The sequence below is a fragment of the Branchiostoma floridae genome, chromosome 3 (assembly GCF_000003815.2).
Source record: "Branchiostoma floridae strain S238N-H82 chromosome 3, Bfl_VNyyK, whole genome shotgun sequence".
NCBI classification, from domain to species: Eukaryota; Metazoa; Chordata; class Leptocardii; order Amphioxiformes; family Branchiostomatidae; genus Branchiostoma; species Branchiostoma floridae.
In genome coordinates, this window is record NC_049981.1 from 3,067,636 (window position 1) to 3,086,338 (window position 18,703).

General features: G+C 38.8%; 1 protein-coding gene across 1 annotated transcript in view; it reads right to left on the reverse strand.

The window, feature by feature from the left end:
• The window catches only part of LOC118412061 (chromaffin granule amine transporter-like), a 30,473-nt gene that overhangs the window by 1,183 nt on the left and 10,587 nt on the right, over positions 1-18,703 (reverse strand). Inside the window, exons 7-15 of the mRNA XM_035814664.1 lie at positions 18,546-18,589; positions 17,600-17,663; positions 15,098-15,193; positions 12,858-12,936; positions 12,420-12,471; positions 8,478-8,541; positions 7,655-7,706; positions 6,626-6,693; positions 6,249-6,388 (exon numbers count right to left, since the gene is read on the reverse strand). Coding sequence (XP_035670557.1) covers positions 12,468-12,471; positions 12,858-12,936; positions 15,098-15,193; positions 17,600-17,663; positions 18,546-18,589 — 287 coding nt within the window. The 3' untranslated portion in view covers positions 6,249-6,388; positions 6,626-6,693; positions 7,655-7,706; positions 8,478-8,541; positions 12,420-12,467. The remainder of the gene's footprint in view (positions 1-6,248; positions 6,389-6,625; positions 6,694-7,654; positions 7,707-8,477; positions 8,542-12,419; positions 12,472-12,857; positions 12,937-15,097; positions 15,194-17,599; positions 17,664-18,545; positions 18,590-18,703) is intronic.

Consider the following 18,703-nt stretch of genomic DNA (forward strand, 5'->3'; position numbering starts at 1 on the left):
CCTCGAAAGTCCCCCCCCCGCCCTCATACATTAAGTTTAAGTTTATCCTTTACACCATTCTATGAAAATTTAGTAGTTTTACAATAAGTCGTTTAGTAGTTATTGTAGTTACAAATGTGGCCCTCGAAAGCCCCCCGCCCCCCCTCATAGATTAAGTTTAAGTTAACCTTGACAGCTTCTAGCTTTTTATATTATACTGTTATTGTCCAAGAGGCTCCACCTTAAGTTTGGAATTCCGCTTTTCCCATTTTGACAAGTGCTAATATTTTCAGTATAAAAGCACCTGGTCCAAAAGTCTTAACATATGATTGACAAGTATGATGAACAGTTGTGAAATATGACAATAACTTTCATGAATATTCATTTTGAAAATTTTCTTCCTGCAGGAATTCCTGCAGGAAGCGTTTTTCCTGCAGGAATTCCTGCAGGAAAACCCTTTTTCTGCAGGAATGCTGCAGGTATTCCTGCAGAAATTCCTGCAGGAGAAAGGTAAATTCCTGCAGGAAGAAAGTTTCCTGCAGGAATTTCTGCAGGAAGGGCCTTATAATTCATATCTAAAGCAATGACAGCAAGAGTTCTTTATGCATTTAATTTTGTTTTGAAACTGTTAAACAATGCCAATTTCATTAGATGTTTCAGACATGACTTTAACTTATAATGTATACAAAACAGATAATTATATAATGGAGGCATCTTTTATTGCTTCATTTTCCTAGTTTTATTGATTGTGTTACTGGAGATGCCTGGCATTAGAAATAACTGACCTATGAATGGCTACTCATATTTTTCAGAGGTACAGAAGCTTGGGCATGGTTACTTCTTTCATTTTCTCCTTTTACATCACCACTGAGGATTTATGAGTATCTAAGCCAATTTGATTGTAGATGTACAATGTAGGTGCAAGTCAGGAACATAAAGACAAATGCATAAATTTCATGACAGGGCTAAGCTTCCCTTAAAAGTATAAATTCAATTATTGTAAATTGCACATGTAAGGGTAGGGTGCCCTAATAGGATAATCATTGGAGTCCATAAGAAAAGTAACTGTACAATGAAAGTACAATACTTTTTAGTTACAGGTTGAGTAAAAACCTATATCCTATTATCAGTGCCAACCTGATGAAATTATTTTCGGAACTTCCAGTTACTGTAACTATTTACTGAATTCTAAACTGTAGTAAATCAAATGGTACATTCAGTTTCGCTCATCTGGCAGAAAAGTAGATGACATGAACCACCTTGTTGCCATGCTGATCGCTGGCGTTTGGGTTATAGAAACCAACCACTGGCGGCTTTATCTCATGATGCACCCCTCAGGGTAAAACATTGATCCTCTATTAACATATAGCCAGGTGGCATTCACCAGTCATATTTTATGTTGGTTATGACACCATAACACAATATTAGAAGTGTCCCGAGCCGGGTGCCAGGACACCTAGAAATTCATTAAACACTGGTGCTTAAATGAATCTTTATAGGTATCTGAACAGCTGTGTGTAATGAAGTTCTAAGTGCCCAATAGAAAATAATTATCAACCATCACCAGATCAGATCAGATCACAATCAGAACAACACCCTGTCCTCATCTGGAACTCTTTACATGCTCTAAAATCCTTGAGATTGGGACAAAGGCCTTTTTATCACAAGAGTGTGATATTATCACCTCCCCTCCCCTTTCTCACCTATCTCTAGAGAAGTCATTACCTTATCTCCTTTGCACCTACATGTAGGTGTTTAAACTTCAGCAACAACAATGCATGTATTAATTTAAAATGACAGGTAATTAGAGAAGTGAATGGTAGTTGCCTTATTCAGTACCTCCACTGGTGTCCATAACAGGTCAGTGTAACCAAGGAGGTTCCTTGTTTTCAACCTGCCTTGGTGTTACACTGCATAGAAAACTGAAGTTTACCAAAGAGGTTTAACTACCTTGTAGATCACCAAGGAGTTTAAATTAAAATGCTCTGATCTCACTGACCTTAGACCTAGATTTTACAACAACCTTGGAATAGGTATAAGTTTTAGTCTTTACTATTTGCCTTTCAATTGGTAATCTTTACTCTTGTCTTGGCTACCCTAGGTCTCTTGTTTAAGCAAGGGGCTTTTATCTTGGTTTAAGACAAAACATTTCCTGATGATGGGTTTGAAGGCTGATACTGATAGCCAGAATAAAGCTACCATACCAGAATGGCCATCACATCAAAATGTATGCCACAGGCCTTCTGCTATTCAAAATTAACAAGGAAAATTTGCCAACACAGAGGGTATTGATATGTAAAATTTGGGGTCCTGGCCCATGGACTATCTTGCAAGTACTAGCAATTTTTATACCATAGAGTCAGGCATTGAAAAGCAGAAAGGCCCACAAAATAACAACAAACTTTTTGATAACCAAACTTATTGATAACCTGGGCTTCATCTGGTCCAAAGAACCATTATCTTTTTGACCATTAATAAACTTGAAGCCCGCTATGAAGCTGTTACCAGTATGATTCATTATGAGCCAGAAGGCAGACATAACCGCATTCCTCTGGAACTAAGAATTTGCCAATACTGTAACTTGAATAAGATAGAGGATGGGTGTCACTTTATTGTTGACTGTACTTTATACAACAACAAATGAAAAGACCTCTTTGAAAATATACAACATATGTTCCCTAATTTCCGATACTTGAATACCACGGAAAAATTCATATTTTTCATGCAATTAGATAAACCATACATTATTGATTTCATCTGTCCTTATGTTTATAACTAATAAATTAAGAAGCTAGAAGAAGTTGAACCAAGGAGCTTTTGTTGAACTTGTAAATGCTAGAATGTATTATTAGCATATGTATCTAGGTGATAAGATACCTTTTTCTTATCAAAATTGTACATTATCACTAGCGCTACGACCTGTACTTAGCTTGTTTGAGCACAAATGTACAATAAAGGTCATTCATTCATTCATTCATTATAGAAACATCAGGCAAAAGTTTGTTCCAGAGATTATTTGTAGTTTCCAAATCCTATTACTATTACATGGGCCTGTATATAAGGCACTCACTTTCCTCTTTTTGGTAATTATGCACATTGTTATGCAGGTTCAAAGGAGGTCAGTTATTGTTAAGGCATGCTCCCCAATTAGGAAGTTGAATTAGCAAGTCCCACAGGGACTGTCCCAAAGCACTGGATGGAAAGATTCAGAACACCTCCTTGAGAAATTTCTATACCGACCTGCTTTTGAGCCAGGTGGGCAGTCAGTTCAAAGAAAATTTCAGATTAGAACTAGAAGAACTTCAAAATTGTAGAAACCTGAAAATTCACTTCTGGGATAGATTACAGGATTCAAATGGTTAAAGCAGATCGGCTTTCATCAATAAAAGCTCCTTGATCTCACCAACTTGATCTGGCTTAACACTTTTGGACTGCCTACTAATGGAAATCTTAGAATTCAGAAAAATTGAAAATTAGGCGGTGCTCTGCATAATGCACTATAGCCAACCTCTCACTTTACATAATATTAATATATATATACCATTGAAGCTTGGATCCAGGTTACATCCAGGTACGTGGCGTCATACTTTGTGGCATCACCCAGGAAAATAAAAGTTTTTAGATAATAATCTTATATTTCGGCCAAGTCTCTGAATCAAATTTTTTTTTGAAACAGGATGTGTTTGACGGCACTTGAAAGGCCATGAAGGAACGCAGCTTCTTACAGTGGCATAAGATAGTATTGTCAGCCTGCAAGGTCTGCTTGGAGATTAAGAGGTTTGGTGCTGATCATAGACAAAGAATCACTGTGGGGTTCAAAGGACACCAAGTGACCAGTCTAACCAAGGAGCTTTTATTCTGATATAAAAGCTCCTTGGTCTAACTAGTCTGTTCTGTCAACGTTAATAGCTTGAGTGGTAAATGTGTTGGGTTCGTGAGCTGGCGGGCCCAGGTTAAAATCCTGGGAGCCAGGAGACTACAACTTTCCTCTTGTGTTTCAGAAGTGTATTAGGTTGTGAAGGACGTTGCACTTCTGTGACTGTGTCAGTGGGAAAGGTCACATTACCATGCATGCCTTTTTCTGAACTGAACTGGTAGCCGGATCACAAATCCAGTACGCTACCGCTGTCGCCACAAAAGCTCAGAGCTCATTGGCAAGGACGGTAGGCACTACTTGAACCCACTGTTACCGTAGCTGGGCAAAAACAAACTTTTTTTGGCTCTCCATCCTGCACCAGGTTTTGGAAAGCAGTCGTAGCCAAACTTGAAAGACAAAGAATCACTGTGCAACAGTGGGGTTCAAACGACCAACTGACCAACTTTGAAACTAGTCAAGCAGCCCACAGCCAAACCCCCCCCCCCCCAACCCCCCTTACGAGAGGCAGTCCAGCTTTTATTTTCGACCGCTCTGGTCTGATTTTACAAGGGTCATTACTGACAGAAGGGGGTCTGATAGCGAGCAGTTGTTTAATGTATTATAAATGCAGCTTGAAGGGCAAATTGAGCAAGGTACAGCTGGATTGGAAGGGCACAGAGGGGCTGACTTCATTCCATGATGCCTATATTAAACCTCCTTGGTTTGAGCAGTCTTAATTTATTACCTTATTATAAGTCCACAATGACCATCAAATCTTTGCAAAACTTCAAGAAAAATTGTTCATAGTTTATCCCTAAATTGAAGACAACCTTGATTTACCCTTCTGGTTTAACTATTTCACATCTAAATAGATTAGTGTAAATGTGAACTTAGGTTTCTGAAATTCTGTAATTCTTCTGTAATTTCTTCTTGCTGTGGACCCCCAAGTTCCAGGGTTCTCTGAAGGCCTTGGATCCTAAGCACTACTTGGTTGCAGCAAGGAGGTTAAAGAAGCAGGCAGCCAGGATGTTTGGACCTGGGGAACAATTAGTCCTTTGATAATTGATATTGGACACCAGCATCCTTTGCATATCTTTAGAACAATAGCTGACCTTACTTTGAACCCGCATTACAATAGCGCATACTTACTTGAATTTTCAACAAGAGGAAGCAAGCTCCTGGCTTTCTTAGGCCCAATTTTAAACTTTATGAAATATTCTCTGGAACAAACTTGCAATAAAATGAATCATGATAACAACTTCATGGCAAATAATTCAATCCCATTATATTAAAGTGTTAATCTTATGATGGTCAAAATATGACCAACTAGATCAAACAAATCTCAGGTTGCTGACCAAGGACCTTTCATTATTTGCCACATTCAACTTGGTACTGCATTTTCAAGATATCAATGCATGCATGTAAGGAGCATTCGAACAGAGGAGTTTCAATTTCAAGTACAAAATGTAAATGTATTTGTTGAAAAAGTTGCATGAATAGGAGAAACTACTACAGTAAAACCTTTGTTGCGTACTTTTTTGCCGGTGCAGCTTAAGTCAGGTACCCAATTTTACACCTGACGTGGGCAACATCCCTAGATGGTCTTTATTAGCGAAGCACAGCCAAGAGAGATGTATAATTGTACTTCTCCCTAGGGACCAATTAATGCCATTCTTATATTTTTCACCCCCTGCAATGTACTTAATAAAAATATGAACTTGATTGGGTAAAGCATTTTTAAGTTATTGACCGGCAGTCCGGAATTAATTTTTATTTTAATTAAATTGCGGCTTGTTAAAGCTAGAAAAATGCAACATGGTAAAAAATGCCTCTATTATATATGAAAATATAGTGAAAGTCAGGTCTGATAAACAACTAAAGTGATGGGCTCAGTTTAACAGTTTCAAAACAAAATCAAATTCATGAAGAACTCCTATCTTAGTGTCATTGATCTAGATATGAATTATAGGCCATTCCTGCAGAAATTCCTGCAGAAATTCCTGCAGGAAACATTCTTCCTGCAGGAATTTACCTTTCTCCTGCAGGAATTTCTGCAGGAATACCTGCAGCATTCCTGCAGGAAAAGGGTTTTCCTGCAGGAATTCCTGCAGGAAAAACGCTTCCTGCAGGAATCCCTGCAGGAATTCCTGCAGGAAGAAAATTTTCAAAATGGATATTCATGAAAGTTATTATCATATTTCACAACTGTACATCATACTTGTCAATCATATGTAAAGACTTTGCACCAAGTGCTTTTATATTGAAAATATTAGCACATTTCAAAATGGGAAAAATGGAATTCCAAACTTAAAATGGAGCTTCTTGTCCTAAAAGGAAGCAGACACTGTCTGAAGCGTCTGACCGTTTCTAAATTTTATCAAGTTGCTTCTCAGTAACTTAAGTGTAAGCTTACCAGTTTTTCCTTCTTTTCTTTACTTGGGGGATTCCGCAGTAGGATGGCCAAAGGGCTGAGAAGGATGTTGAATGTCCCTGCGCCCAGCATCATCCAAAAGAACCCTACAGAATTCAGTAAAAACCCTCCAATCCCGAGTCCTACAGTCAGGCAGATTAAACATGGTTTAAATTAGATATATTCTTGCTATTATGTTCTGTAAAATATTATAGCAGACTGTCATAGGGCTTAAACCTAGAAACCCCTGCCAAAGTCAAAGTGATATTCAAAGCCATCTTTGAATAGAGGCTGTTTGCATGCACCAACATTTGTAACATGGTTCATAAACAATAGTCAGTCAATATTTTTATGATATATAATCTGTTACTAAAACCTACCAACAACAGTGGCGGTGCACACGGCGGTCTCAGAGATGGCGAAGGCGCTACCGTATCTGGAGCCATGCCTGAATCACACATAGACATATAACTTCATTGTAACAGGTACAATGTACGGCAATCTGGATATACATGGGAGTTGAACTCTATACTATTGCAAATATCTAACAACTAATCTAATCTAATATAACAGTATAAACAATCTAGTTAATATCGTAAAAGCTAATACGTCAGAATCTCAGGAGTTAAATCACGGCAAACTCCCTTCCACAGCAAACTACCTTCCTCGACAAACTCCCTTTCCCGGCACAAGAGAACCTAGCATACGTTGAAAATTGCAAACCAACGCCCCCCCCCCCCCCCCCCAAAAAAAAACACCCCCAGCCCCGTCCAAAAACTGCAAGGGAGTCTACTCACCATGGATTTTCGGTCAAACTCGTGGACCTTCTTCAGATGCACGATTCATCTAAAAAAGGTCGACGAAGTTGACCAAAAATTTATGGTGAGTTCCTTTCTGCTGTGTTGGAACAGAGCTTAAACGTGACAACTATGGATTCTACCAACACAGAGGAGCTTCTATTGGGAGATCGTAAATCGTTAGCGCAATACACATTTCTCACGTGGTGTCCATCATAGATTGAAGACGAGGTCAATGAGGCAAACAGACAAAACTTATTTCTAAAATCAGCTCCCATTTACTTTTTTTCCAGACCACACAAATTTTCCCAATATAAGATCAAATAATAAATAATTATTATAACCAATGTTATGCAACGAAATACGTAGAGATTCAGACTCGCGTACTGATCCCATAGTCCCTTAAGAGATGCAAAATAAAAACATAATAATGCAAATATTTGACGGACATGCAGCCATTCTCTTATTGGTCAATTTTCTAATTTCCATGCTACCATTGGTTACACTACTGATCATGATGGACAGTCTTTTGTTTGCCTCATTGAACTCGTTTTAGATCTATCATGGCCGCCGCGTGACAAAGGTGTATTAAAGGACAAGATTAGTCGTCACCTGATGTCCGCTAAGTGCCCGATCTCTGTCACCACACTAGTCTCTACCAGTCCTGTGTAGAGTACAATGATGTAATGATAATGAATGAATGACCTTTATTGTACATTTGTGCTCAAACAAGCTAAGTACAGGTCGCAGTGCTAGTGACAAGGTACAATTTTGTAAGAAAAGGGTATCTTATCACCTCTACATATGCTAATACATTCAAGTATGTACAAGTTCAACTTCTTCTCGCTTCTTAAAACAGTTATAAACATAAGGACAGATGGAATCAATAATGTATGGTTTATCTAATTGCATGAGAAATATGAATTTTCCGTGGTATTCAAGTATCGGAATTTAGGGAACATACGAGCGTATGTTGTATATTTTCAAAAAGGACGTTTCTTTCGTTGTTGTATAAAGTACAGTCAACAATGAAGTGACACTCATCCTGTATCTTGTTCAAGTTACAATATTGGCAAATTCGTTGTTCCATAGGAATGCGGTTATGTCGGCCTTTTTCAATGTGGAGTCTGTGTGAACTAATGCGGAGCTTTGTGATGGCTGTTCTGTGCCGAATGTTTGCAATCTTTAAGTAATTCTCGTCCGTTGTAGTAGTATTAAGTAATCTGCATGTTCGTAGTTTGTTGTTGTGTACAGGCACAGGGAGTAAGATGGAAGAAAAAAGGATTGGAAAAGCACGCAAACAGGAAAAATCAAGGCAAGGGCTTTAGAAACTCTTGTGCCATGGGCTTTAACCCACCCCCCCCTCCCTCCCGTCTTCAGTAAAAAATGGAGCCAGCTTTTTCCAGCATACGTAATCTAGACGGTAACTACATACCACCGGCTAGTCCAAAGGCCAGGTATGGCGCGACCAACTCTGGGATGTCACTGCATAGGGGAAGCTAGAAAATATTAAACGGTTAGTACAGCGGAGGATGTGGCCTTGTGCTTTTTCCCTTCGTGAAACGAAGGGTTTGTAGTCAGTGCCGTTTTGATGTCAGGTGGTCGTTTGTCAGCCTGATAACTAGGGAACGCGTGGATGGATGGTTTTAATATTTGGTATGTGGGTAGGATTAGACATGACAAAGGAATGGCAGGAATTGCGTTACGGCAGGGCGCTCTAGCGGCGTGTTATGGTACTGCAGCAGAACTTCCGGTTTTGCTATTTTTTGTTTGGGACTTGTTTGGGTGATGATTTGTAAGTGGTAGGTAACTGTGTAAAAGCATAGTAAGGTGTGTAAGTTTTGGCCACCTAGGGGTTTCGCAGGGGCGTTGAAAGTAATTCTTGTTTTAGGTTTTGAGAAGGAATAATGCAAGAAGGGGTTGATGGATGTTAATGACTGTAGGTATGCTGACAGCTTACGTAATGATGTACATAATTGTATACTTTTTATGCAAATTAGGTAGTAATTTGCATGATACAATAGGTATGAGTAGAAACCATATATAGGGCGTGTCTGTGAACAGTACAGCTGCGTAAGACCATGACAGATTGATCTGATTTTTGGTATGTGGGTAGTTCTTGAGAAGGAGATGAAACGTACGAGGTGTTTTTTCGTCTAGTGGCTTCTGACGGTTTTGCAGGGGATGTTTGTACTTGAAAAATAGTGTGTAGTGTGCTAAGTGTGGCGATTACGCAATAGTAGTTTATATTTAGGAGTTACGTCATTCAGTTGTGCATGGGCCCCGTCCCCACAGGAAGTGACCCCAAAGGTCATAGTTGTGCAATAGCGGACAGCACGACTTATATATACCAGACGATTACAAGGCAATGGTACTATAGGGACAGTACATTATACATGATGGGGTGTAAATGTTTTCTATAAGATTTGATAATCTGTAGATTAAGGGCAATGAATAAGGGCAACGATGATATTGTTTACAGGGGCCTACATGTATATTATACGTTTTAAAAGGGTTGTACATGTAACAGTTACTACCGGTACAATACATTGTTGAACAAAGCAGGGTTTGTTTATTCACAGTAACTTGTAGTCATTGATGAGATTGTTTATAGGGATTGTACATTAGACATATAGGATGCACAATGTAGTGGACTTCCCTTGTTATTACCATCTAAAGGGGTGATTCGATTGCGTACGCGCGGAAAACTTGCTGTCGATTCCGGGAATTTTTACCAATCGGACATACTAGTACACAACTCAGTTAGGCTAATATTTCTCTCTTTGTTAGTTAGAGTCCATTCCAAGTCATCGTGCGGATGTTTGTTGTCATTGTTTAGAAATGATTTTAAAGTTTTGTTATTATATGTCTAGAATCGACATTTGATACTTCAGAAATATTTTAAACATTATTTCAATTTTATAAATATTTCCCCGGTCCTGTAAAACTTATGAAATATTCATGGTGTGGAATTAGATACTTCTAATGGTTTCTAAATAATGATAACAGCATTCTACCATTATTTACTATTTTCTACCATTTTTTGTAACATTTTGTAAATGGGTCAGTGGGCTGGGAAGATAGCAATTCACACATCCTTGCAAAGTATGGTTGGGTGTCAATGCAACAATGGCCCACCACAAAGGATCCACCAGTACCCAGCAGTGAAATCTAAAAATATACGGAGGCAACAACAGAGCTTACTTTTATGGGGGCAATTAACTAATTTAACCATTTGGCAATGTTTACAAACATTTGTAAGTGTGAAAGAATCACACAGAGGTTTCGCAATTATTCTAAAAAAATATTTGTACAGTTACTTTCAAAATGTTTCTAAACTATTCAAATGAATTCAAATAGATGAATATTTTCTTAGTCAATGTTTAAAAAATCAATTATTGTGGCTTAGATATTCTTTTATTCAACATAATTCAGACTTTATTACAACTATCACCTAAAACCCTCATGCATATGGTGACTTGGAAGTGACTAATGTGTCTTATCTTTGAGAATCTGCTATTATGAAATGAAGTAGGCGTATAATTTGGGTACCTACTGGCTGGCAAAATACACCTAGTTATTATCATTAATATAAACTGTCCTCATTATGTCATAATTCAATTAGATGAATATTTTCTTAGTCAATTTTTAAAAAATCAATTATTGTGGCTTAGATATTCTTTTATTCAACATAATTCAGACTTTATTACAACTATCACCTAAAACCCTCATGCATATGGTGACTTGGAATTGACTAATGTGTCTTATCTTTGAGAATCTGCTATTATGAAATGAAGTAGGCGTATAATTTGGGTACCTACTGGCTGGCAAAATACACCTAGTTATTATTATTAATATAAACTGTCCTCATTACTTATGCAAATTAGCCCCTGATTTGCATGATAAAAATTGATTATGTAAGGCATCTCCAAAGCTATCTCACTCACTCGCTCGCTCACGGCCCATGACAAAAGCTATCTGCATTCCAAATACCATGACAATCTGTCAACGCAAACTATTCCACTTCAAAGGGATGATGCAGATACATAGGCGCGAAAAAAAGGTGTAGAATTCCGAGACTTTTTGCCAATCGAACGTATCATTTTCTGTAAGGCTAGCCCCTGAGATGTCTATAAAAACACCCTCCAACCGCCACACCCTCGCCCATTTCACGAAGGTTGAGTTCTACGAACGCTTGTTTGTAGTTGTTTTCACAATTAGACATTAAATGTTGACTCCCGTATTTTTTTTTTTATTATTTAAGTCCGCACTTTTAAAACTTCGATGTCGGAAAGAGGTCCCAAGGCGTTGTCAAAGTCGCGTTGAGTACTTTATTTCAGGTTACTGTCCGGAAAAATCGCAAAAGGACCCCAATTCAGCTAGGAACACATTGGAACATGAGCATTCAAGGCTTGGGACAGCATCGAAAGATATACATGAAACGAGTTCCCCAAACATATACCTTCGCCAAATATGATGGCGATAAGTATGTAGAATGATGTCTGTAAACATTAAATTAAATGTGTTCATCACTATATTTCATTTCCAAGATCTATCCAATACTAGAATCTTATTAACTTGCCACTTGCGGGAAATATTACTTAAGCTCCAATGCAGTACCGGTACTTGTCATTGAAGGCCCATTATCGAAATTGACCTTCCTTGTCCCAACCCCTGCATAGCCACCAAATATCATGCAAAACCATCTACAGCTTCTCGAGTTATGTTCTCCGCAAAGACACACACACACACACACACACACACACACACACTCATACACATACACACACACACACACACACAGTGACACACACACACGCACACACTCAGCTCGCTGCAGTACTGACAGAAAATACCGGGTGCACCATTTTTGAACTCAACCTTTGTTTTTGCAACCACTACTCAAATATCAAGTATCATGAAGATCCATCAATCAGTTCTCCAGTTATACTGTTGATATAAAGACTCACCTAACACTTCGGCATAACCAAAGAATATAATCTCTTATTTGGCGAACGTTATAACAATGTCACAGGACCACCAAACATGAGGACCTCATTTGCATAAATTATGAGAAATGCAAATAATGTCTTCTTTCCTACCATAGATTACGTACGTCTGTTATTTTGGCAGCGGAGATGATCAACTAATATAATTTATGCAAATGAGGACCTTATTTGCATAATTCATGACAGACATAACTAATACACCAGTTGTAAAGGTTAAGATCATTTGGCGAAGGTATGGGGTCGGTTGATTATATATTAGTTATATGGTGCCGCTAACGTAAGCGGTTGCCTTGAATACAGCACGACTGTATATAACAATCTCCTTGTCTTTGTATGTTGCAATGAAATAAAACGGAAGGGCAACTTACTATTGCCGTAAAGACTCCCAGTCCGATACTTCCAACAAGAGTAAGCAGCTAACTGTGGGTACAAGAATAAACTAAATATTTTGTAACATTAAATAAGAGTTCCACTAGAACAGTTGGATGGAAAAAGAAGATGTAGTGGTTTGAAAAGAATTTTCTTCTTCCAAAAATCAGGTTGGTATGATTATTTTCTACATCGGCTACACACATAGCGGCAAAAAGCAGAACTCCCGTTAGAAGCTCTGAGGAAGGGGTCTGAGAGACATCGAAACGTATTAACTAAGCAAAGTAATTAAAATTGGTTGTGTAGAAGAATTCTCCTATACCGGGCATTCTTTTTTTCTGGGCATAACTTCAACTGCATGCAGGGATTATCCAACATGTATGCAATCAAGCATGCATATCGATGCTACTATAGATTCACAATGATAAAAATCTTACCATCCAGCCATTTCCACTAACTTTGATGAAAGAAAAGCTCCGATGACGTAGCCTACTGCTGAAGGCACTAACGCCAGTCCTGCGGTACAAACAAAGTATTACAAACATTTACAAACATCTGCCAAAACATAAGCATAGAAGTAACTTTTCTTTCAAGCCTAACACTTACACCTAACCCTGGTCTACTGGGCCCAGTTGGTAAAGACTAAAAGAGAACTATTTACCAACTCGGCCCAGTAAACATGGCACTCCAGTCAGCAAGGCACCTACACCCAGGAAATCAAGACTAAGGCTTTAACCCTCAAACACCCGAGTGGGGTCCGTTTGGACCCCAGGCGTACATTTTGAAGTGCCATTTGAACATTTTTGATCTGAAGAAAAAATCCTTCCGTGACTTTGTCAGTCAATATGTCTTATACCTTCTCCTAAGTTTTCGCAAAGATTAGTACAATTATGTGGAAATTATTAAGAAAGTTTGTGTTCAGTCCCTCTGGGGTCCAAACGGACCCCAGCAAAAATGTGCAGTTTTTAAAACAAACTTTGGAGGCTAACTCCTTAACCACTTATAGTATGACTACTAACCTTTTAGACGATAATAAGAATGTAACCCTTAATCCTTACAAAAATTTCTGTGTCATCAACATGTAATGTGACGACATTATGACGTCATTTACCTTATCAGGGCGGCCATCTTGGATTTTGACCTATGATGTCATGAAATTAGCATAAATTAAAAATTTTAAGTCATGAAAATTACATTGAATTACATAGAATTTAATTCTTGTCAGAAAACAGGTGCAGTTTACCAAGAAAACCTTGTTTAAATTGAAATTGTCAAATTTTGGCAAAAATATGCCTGTTAGAATATGGTTGCCATGGCAACCCCCAAAAATGATAAACTTACTTTATTGATCAAAAACTTTTGCAAACAATATTTTTAAATAAATCACCAAGTTTCGTAGCTTCAGCTCTAGCCGTTCATGAATTAAGCGACATAAACGTTGCTGAGGGCCTCAAAATTCCCCTATCTGGTCGGAATAGGTTTAGTGCAAAACGTGGTCCTTCTGCACTTTTGCATAAATTATGATAATGAGTTGGAATTAGCAACACATTAACATCTCAAAATCTTCCTCTTACATTGACGAAGCAATGTATATGCAATTATCGCCGATAAGAAATGGTACTGAGATTTTATGAACAAAACATTTTGGGGTCCGTTTGGACCCCACTCGGTCATTTTAGTCGCAAAAAAAGGTCGGGTGCTTGAGGGTTAAAATTAAGGGGGAGGATTTCATTCAAATGAAACTCCTCTACCGGCTAAACTCCTCCCGTAGCTTAGGTTAGGGTAGTTTGTTTGAATAGTTTACTTGTAGATACATGGCAGTCAATGTACATGTCTGAATTGCGTATCAATTACAATCATTCTTAATAAAAAGACCTTAATACAACTTAAGATCTCATACCTGTGATATTTAAACTACTAAGGAAATTCCCTATCCCATTGTATTGTTAATTTCTCTACCTCAACTGGGATATTCTACCTCTATGTACATACATAAAAATATCAGACTATGGAGAATTCCCTTTTAGAATGATTTGTGTGTTTGGAATGACTGACAGCCATCTTGGAACCCTTCCCATTCAACCCACCAACATGGCGACGACAGCAACCGGAGAACTAGATGTTGCTGCGTAGACCGTAGTGAGTGTCCGTGGGGCTGGTTAAGAATGCCCAGAGAGGAGAAGACTTGTCCTGAAGGGTATGTTCAAGTATTCTCAATGTGGCTCTGTCACGTCTACTAGCTAGTGTTGGGTACTATCTAATACTACCTTACGATCTGCTTGGAGATAAGCTAGAATTTCCTTGGCCAAATCCTGGGTTTTGAATCAGTGTCTTTTCTAATAGTAGTCTAATAGTACTTTCTAAAGTAGTCTATTTGTTATGTATCTACCTATCTTTGCATTGTTGAAGTTGACAGGTCTAAAGATACAAGTCAAGCCTCATGAAATCTGTTGTATCTTAGTTCAAGCAAAAATAGATACATGAAGTATTACATATTAGACATCCTCCGTGTCTCTCTCTCTCTCTGTCTCTCTCTCTCTGCCTCTCTGTCTCTGTCTCTCTCTCTGTCTGTCCCTCTCTCTGTCTCTCTCTGTCTCTCTCTCTCTCTCTCTATATATATATATATGTGTGTGTGTATATATGTATATAACATTATATATCATATAATATTCCATACCTTGCTGCCAAGGTGAAGAGTGCATAGTCATCATCATCCATACTGGTACAACACCCCAGACCAACAGCGCCGTAGTTGTTACAACAAAAATAAATACTGCAACAGTAACATGTGGTGGCTATCAATCACGCGATTGTTGTTGTTGTTGTTGTTCTTTACCTTGTAGTGCCTAGTGGCATATACAGGGTAGCAAGTATATTTTTACAGGGTGGAGTTGCTAGCGCTTCCCCTTCAACGTTCTCGTGCCACCTACTTAAAACGGAGACTGAATTTTATGCCCCAAACCGACAGGTCCTTCCAAGGATTTCAATCACAGTTACTACCTTATTGGAACAAGGAGCTTGACTGTAATTTTTTAAGCCTCGCTACCAGTTGAGCTACAGGGACATCCCTCAATTACGTAATACCCGATAAAGGAGAAAATGGGTCGTTCAAAGGTAAACTAACAGTAGACGCCCGAACGTCACCGCATATTCGCTGTTCTTCGAATCTCCGCATTTGCGTTGGGCCATTTTGATTTGATCATATGGATTACATCCACCTGAAAATTCCTAAAACGAAGCGAACGTGCGAATAAATAAACAGGTTGGTCAAAACCTCTGGGTTATGGCCCGAACACCGTTGCACACACGACCCTTAATTGGGATACTAAAAAGAGACACTGCAGCTGGATCTTTTGTTATCTCTATGCACCCCTGCTGCCCTGTCCTACTTTTGCACTGAACTGTGTAGCTTTTCGATGTATTCTTTATTGTCTTCTTACAACGCCCCCTTTGTCTGTCAGTAGAAAATAAAACTGTGGCACTGATAAAGCCTGGTCATATCATGGTTGCTTGAGACAACTGAGCTCTGTTAAAGCTTCCTCACCCCACTTCTATTTTCTCTCTTTTCATTTTGCTGCTATTTGATGTTCTGTATCAATATACTTCTTCCATTATAGTGTCCAACTTTTTCACGGCCCTTTACATCAAATATTGCCGTTACACCACATGACCCCTAATTGGGATACCAAATATAGACAGACACGGGATCTTTTGTTATCTCTATGTACCTGTGCCCTACTTGTTCACTCAGTCCCTTGAACTGTGTATCTTTCCGATGTTTTCTCCATTGTCTTCTGACAACGCCCCCTATTCTGTCATTAGAAAATAATACTGTCACAGTGGCACTGCTTGAGACCGCTCTGCAAGCTTCCTCACCTTACTTTCATTTTTTTTTCTCTCTTCATTTTGCTGCCATGTGGTGTTCTAATATACTCCTTCCATTGAAGTGTCCAACTTTTTTTCACGGCCCTTTACATGAAATATTGAGTTTCACAGCCGTGCATTTGACACTTTTGGCAACGAAGTTCACTAACAAGGGGATACAAAAGAAATGATGGGAACGTATTAAAATCGTGATTTGGGGGTAGTTAAGAGAGACCCTGAACACTTGATGGCTCTGATTGGTATCTCTATATGACCTACTTGTTCACTGACCTTTGAGCTGTGTTACTTTTCGAGTTTCGCTTATTGTCTGCTAACAACGCCCCCCCCCCTTCCGTCATTCAAAAACAACAGTGTGCCGTTACCTGAGACAGTTTTGCAAGATTCTGCAGCCCACCTTCATCTCGTCTTGTGATATTTTTTGGCGACGCGTTAGTCCGGACGATTCTTATGGCAGTAATTTGGGTCATGCATGCTCCCCCGGGCATTTGTCCTTGATAACTGGTCAGTCAGCCACATGTGTTCCACAGGCATGTTTGCAATGTCAGAAGATAGTCCCGAGGAATTTTAATGGCAGATAATTTGGGTCATGCAAGCTTCAGCCCCCCTCCACCATCACTCAAGAGATAGTTAGTCCAGACTAGCTGACGGTTTGTAACTAAAGAAGATTGCTATCCCTGTGGTTACAATCCTCAGATAATTCCTCATGTGTACCTGTTTTCTAAAACAGTGTGTGGCTGTTACAATGTTTTTAGATGCTGGTCCGTCACAAGTATAACATTTAGTCCTTATTTTTAGGAAGGGGTCACGACTACATCAAGTTTGTACTTGCATATAGACTGTTCTATACCCTTCATACCCCTCTTCAATTACCAAGACAAGCTAGATGTTGTCTCGGAACCCACAGGAAAAATATCTACATGACAGGAGAAATAATAATTTCAGGAACATCCAGTCAATTATTTTTCAGGTTTCGTTTGTCCTGTGTTTACCTGTCTGAAAAAGACAATCGGCGCCATTGCAACAATGTTTTTATAGCCAATCTTGTTTGCAACTTCCATATTTGATCACTTTGCAGCTATTCTATACGATTTACAGTCCGGTCGGAATCTTTTTTTATTTGGAAACGGACGATGCGTGCTTGGATGTCCATGTAATCAAATCAACATAGCCTTAGACTAAATGGCGACTCAAAATATACCAGCATAAACCATTAGAATATAAGGGGGGGGGGGGGGAATAGCGGATCAACGTATGTATGCTTATGTTGTTACAAGTGATCGGTGTCATTTCTTACCTGCTGTTGTCATAACATATGGGTCCTGTAAGAAGTTGAGGATCGAATAATCTTCCTCTTCTTCCTGTAAAATATCAAATATCAATTGTATCATTATGAGTGAACAGATTTAGCTTTATCTAGCCAGCACTGAATAAAGTTAATTGTTCTCTAGTCATGTTGTAATTACTTTTACCAAAACATGCACAGGAAATTTGGAAAGGCCGACAATGAGGCTTGGTTACGGCCAGAAACACAAACAGGTATACATAACGTTACACAAAGGAACACAGAAACACACGGGTAAACAGACACAGACGCACAGAAACATACATACACATTTATTCAACAAAAACATACATTTGTATGCAAGCATGCCCAAAAACTCCAACAGACATACATAGACACGGGTAAACACATACAAACTCCTAGAGAAGTATTAAGAGTACGCATGTACGTTTGAACTGACAGACACACACACACACACATACATACATACATACACACACACATACATACACACATACATACATACATACACACACATACACACACACACATACATACACACATACCCCCCCCCCCACACACACACACATACACACACAACACACACACACACATACATATATACACACAAACACAAAGACACATACACACATGAAAACACATACACACATAAAAACACATACACACACATACATGCATACATATACACAAACACACGCACACATACATACATACAGCACACATTTACATACACACAAACACAAAGACACATACACACACAAAGGCACATACATACACACACATGCCTATATACACACATACATACACACACACACACACACACACATACGTACATGCATACAAACACACACACACACATACATATATACACACATCCCCCCCCCCCCCCCCACACACACACACACAAACACACAAACACGCACGCAGGAGTGCTTACCACAGCTGCAAGTTCTGATTTCCTTGGCAGTAGTAAACGAAGAACTGAAAAAATATGAACAGGACATACATTTCATCCATAATTTCTCCATGCACCTCAAAAACATCATCCACAATTTAATGTCATGTTTGTTTACAATAACTTGCATATAAAAAATA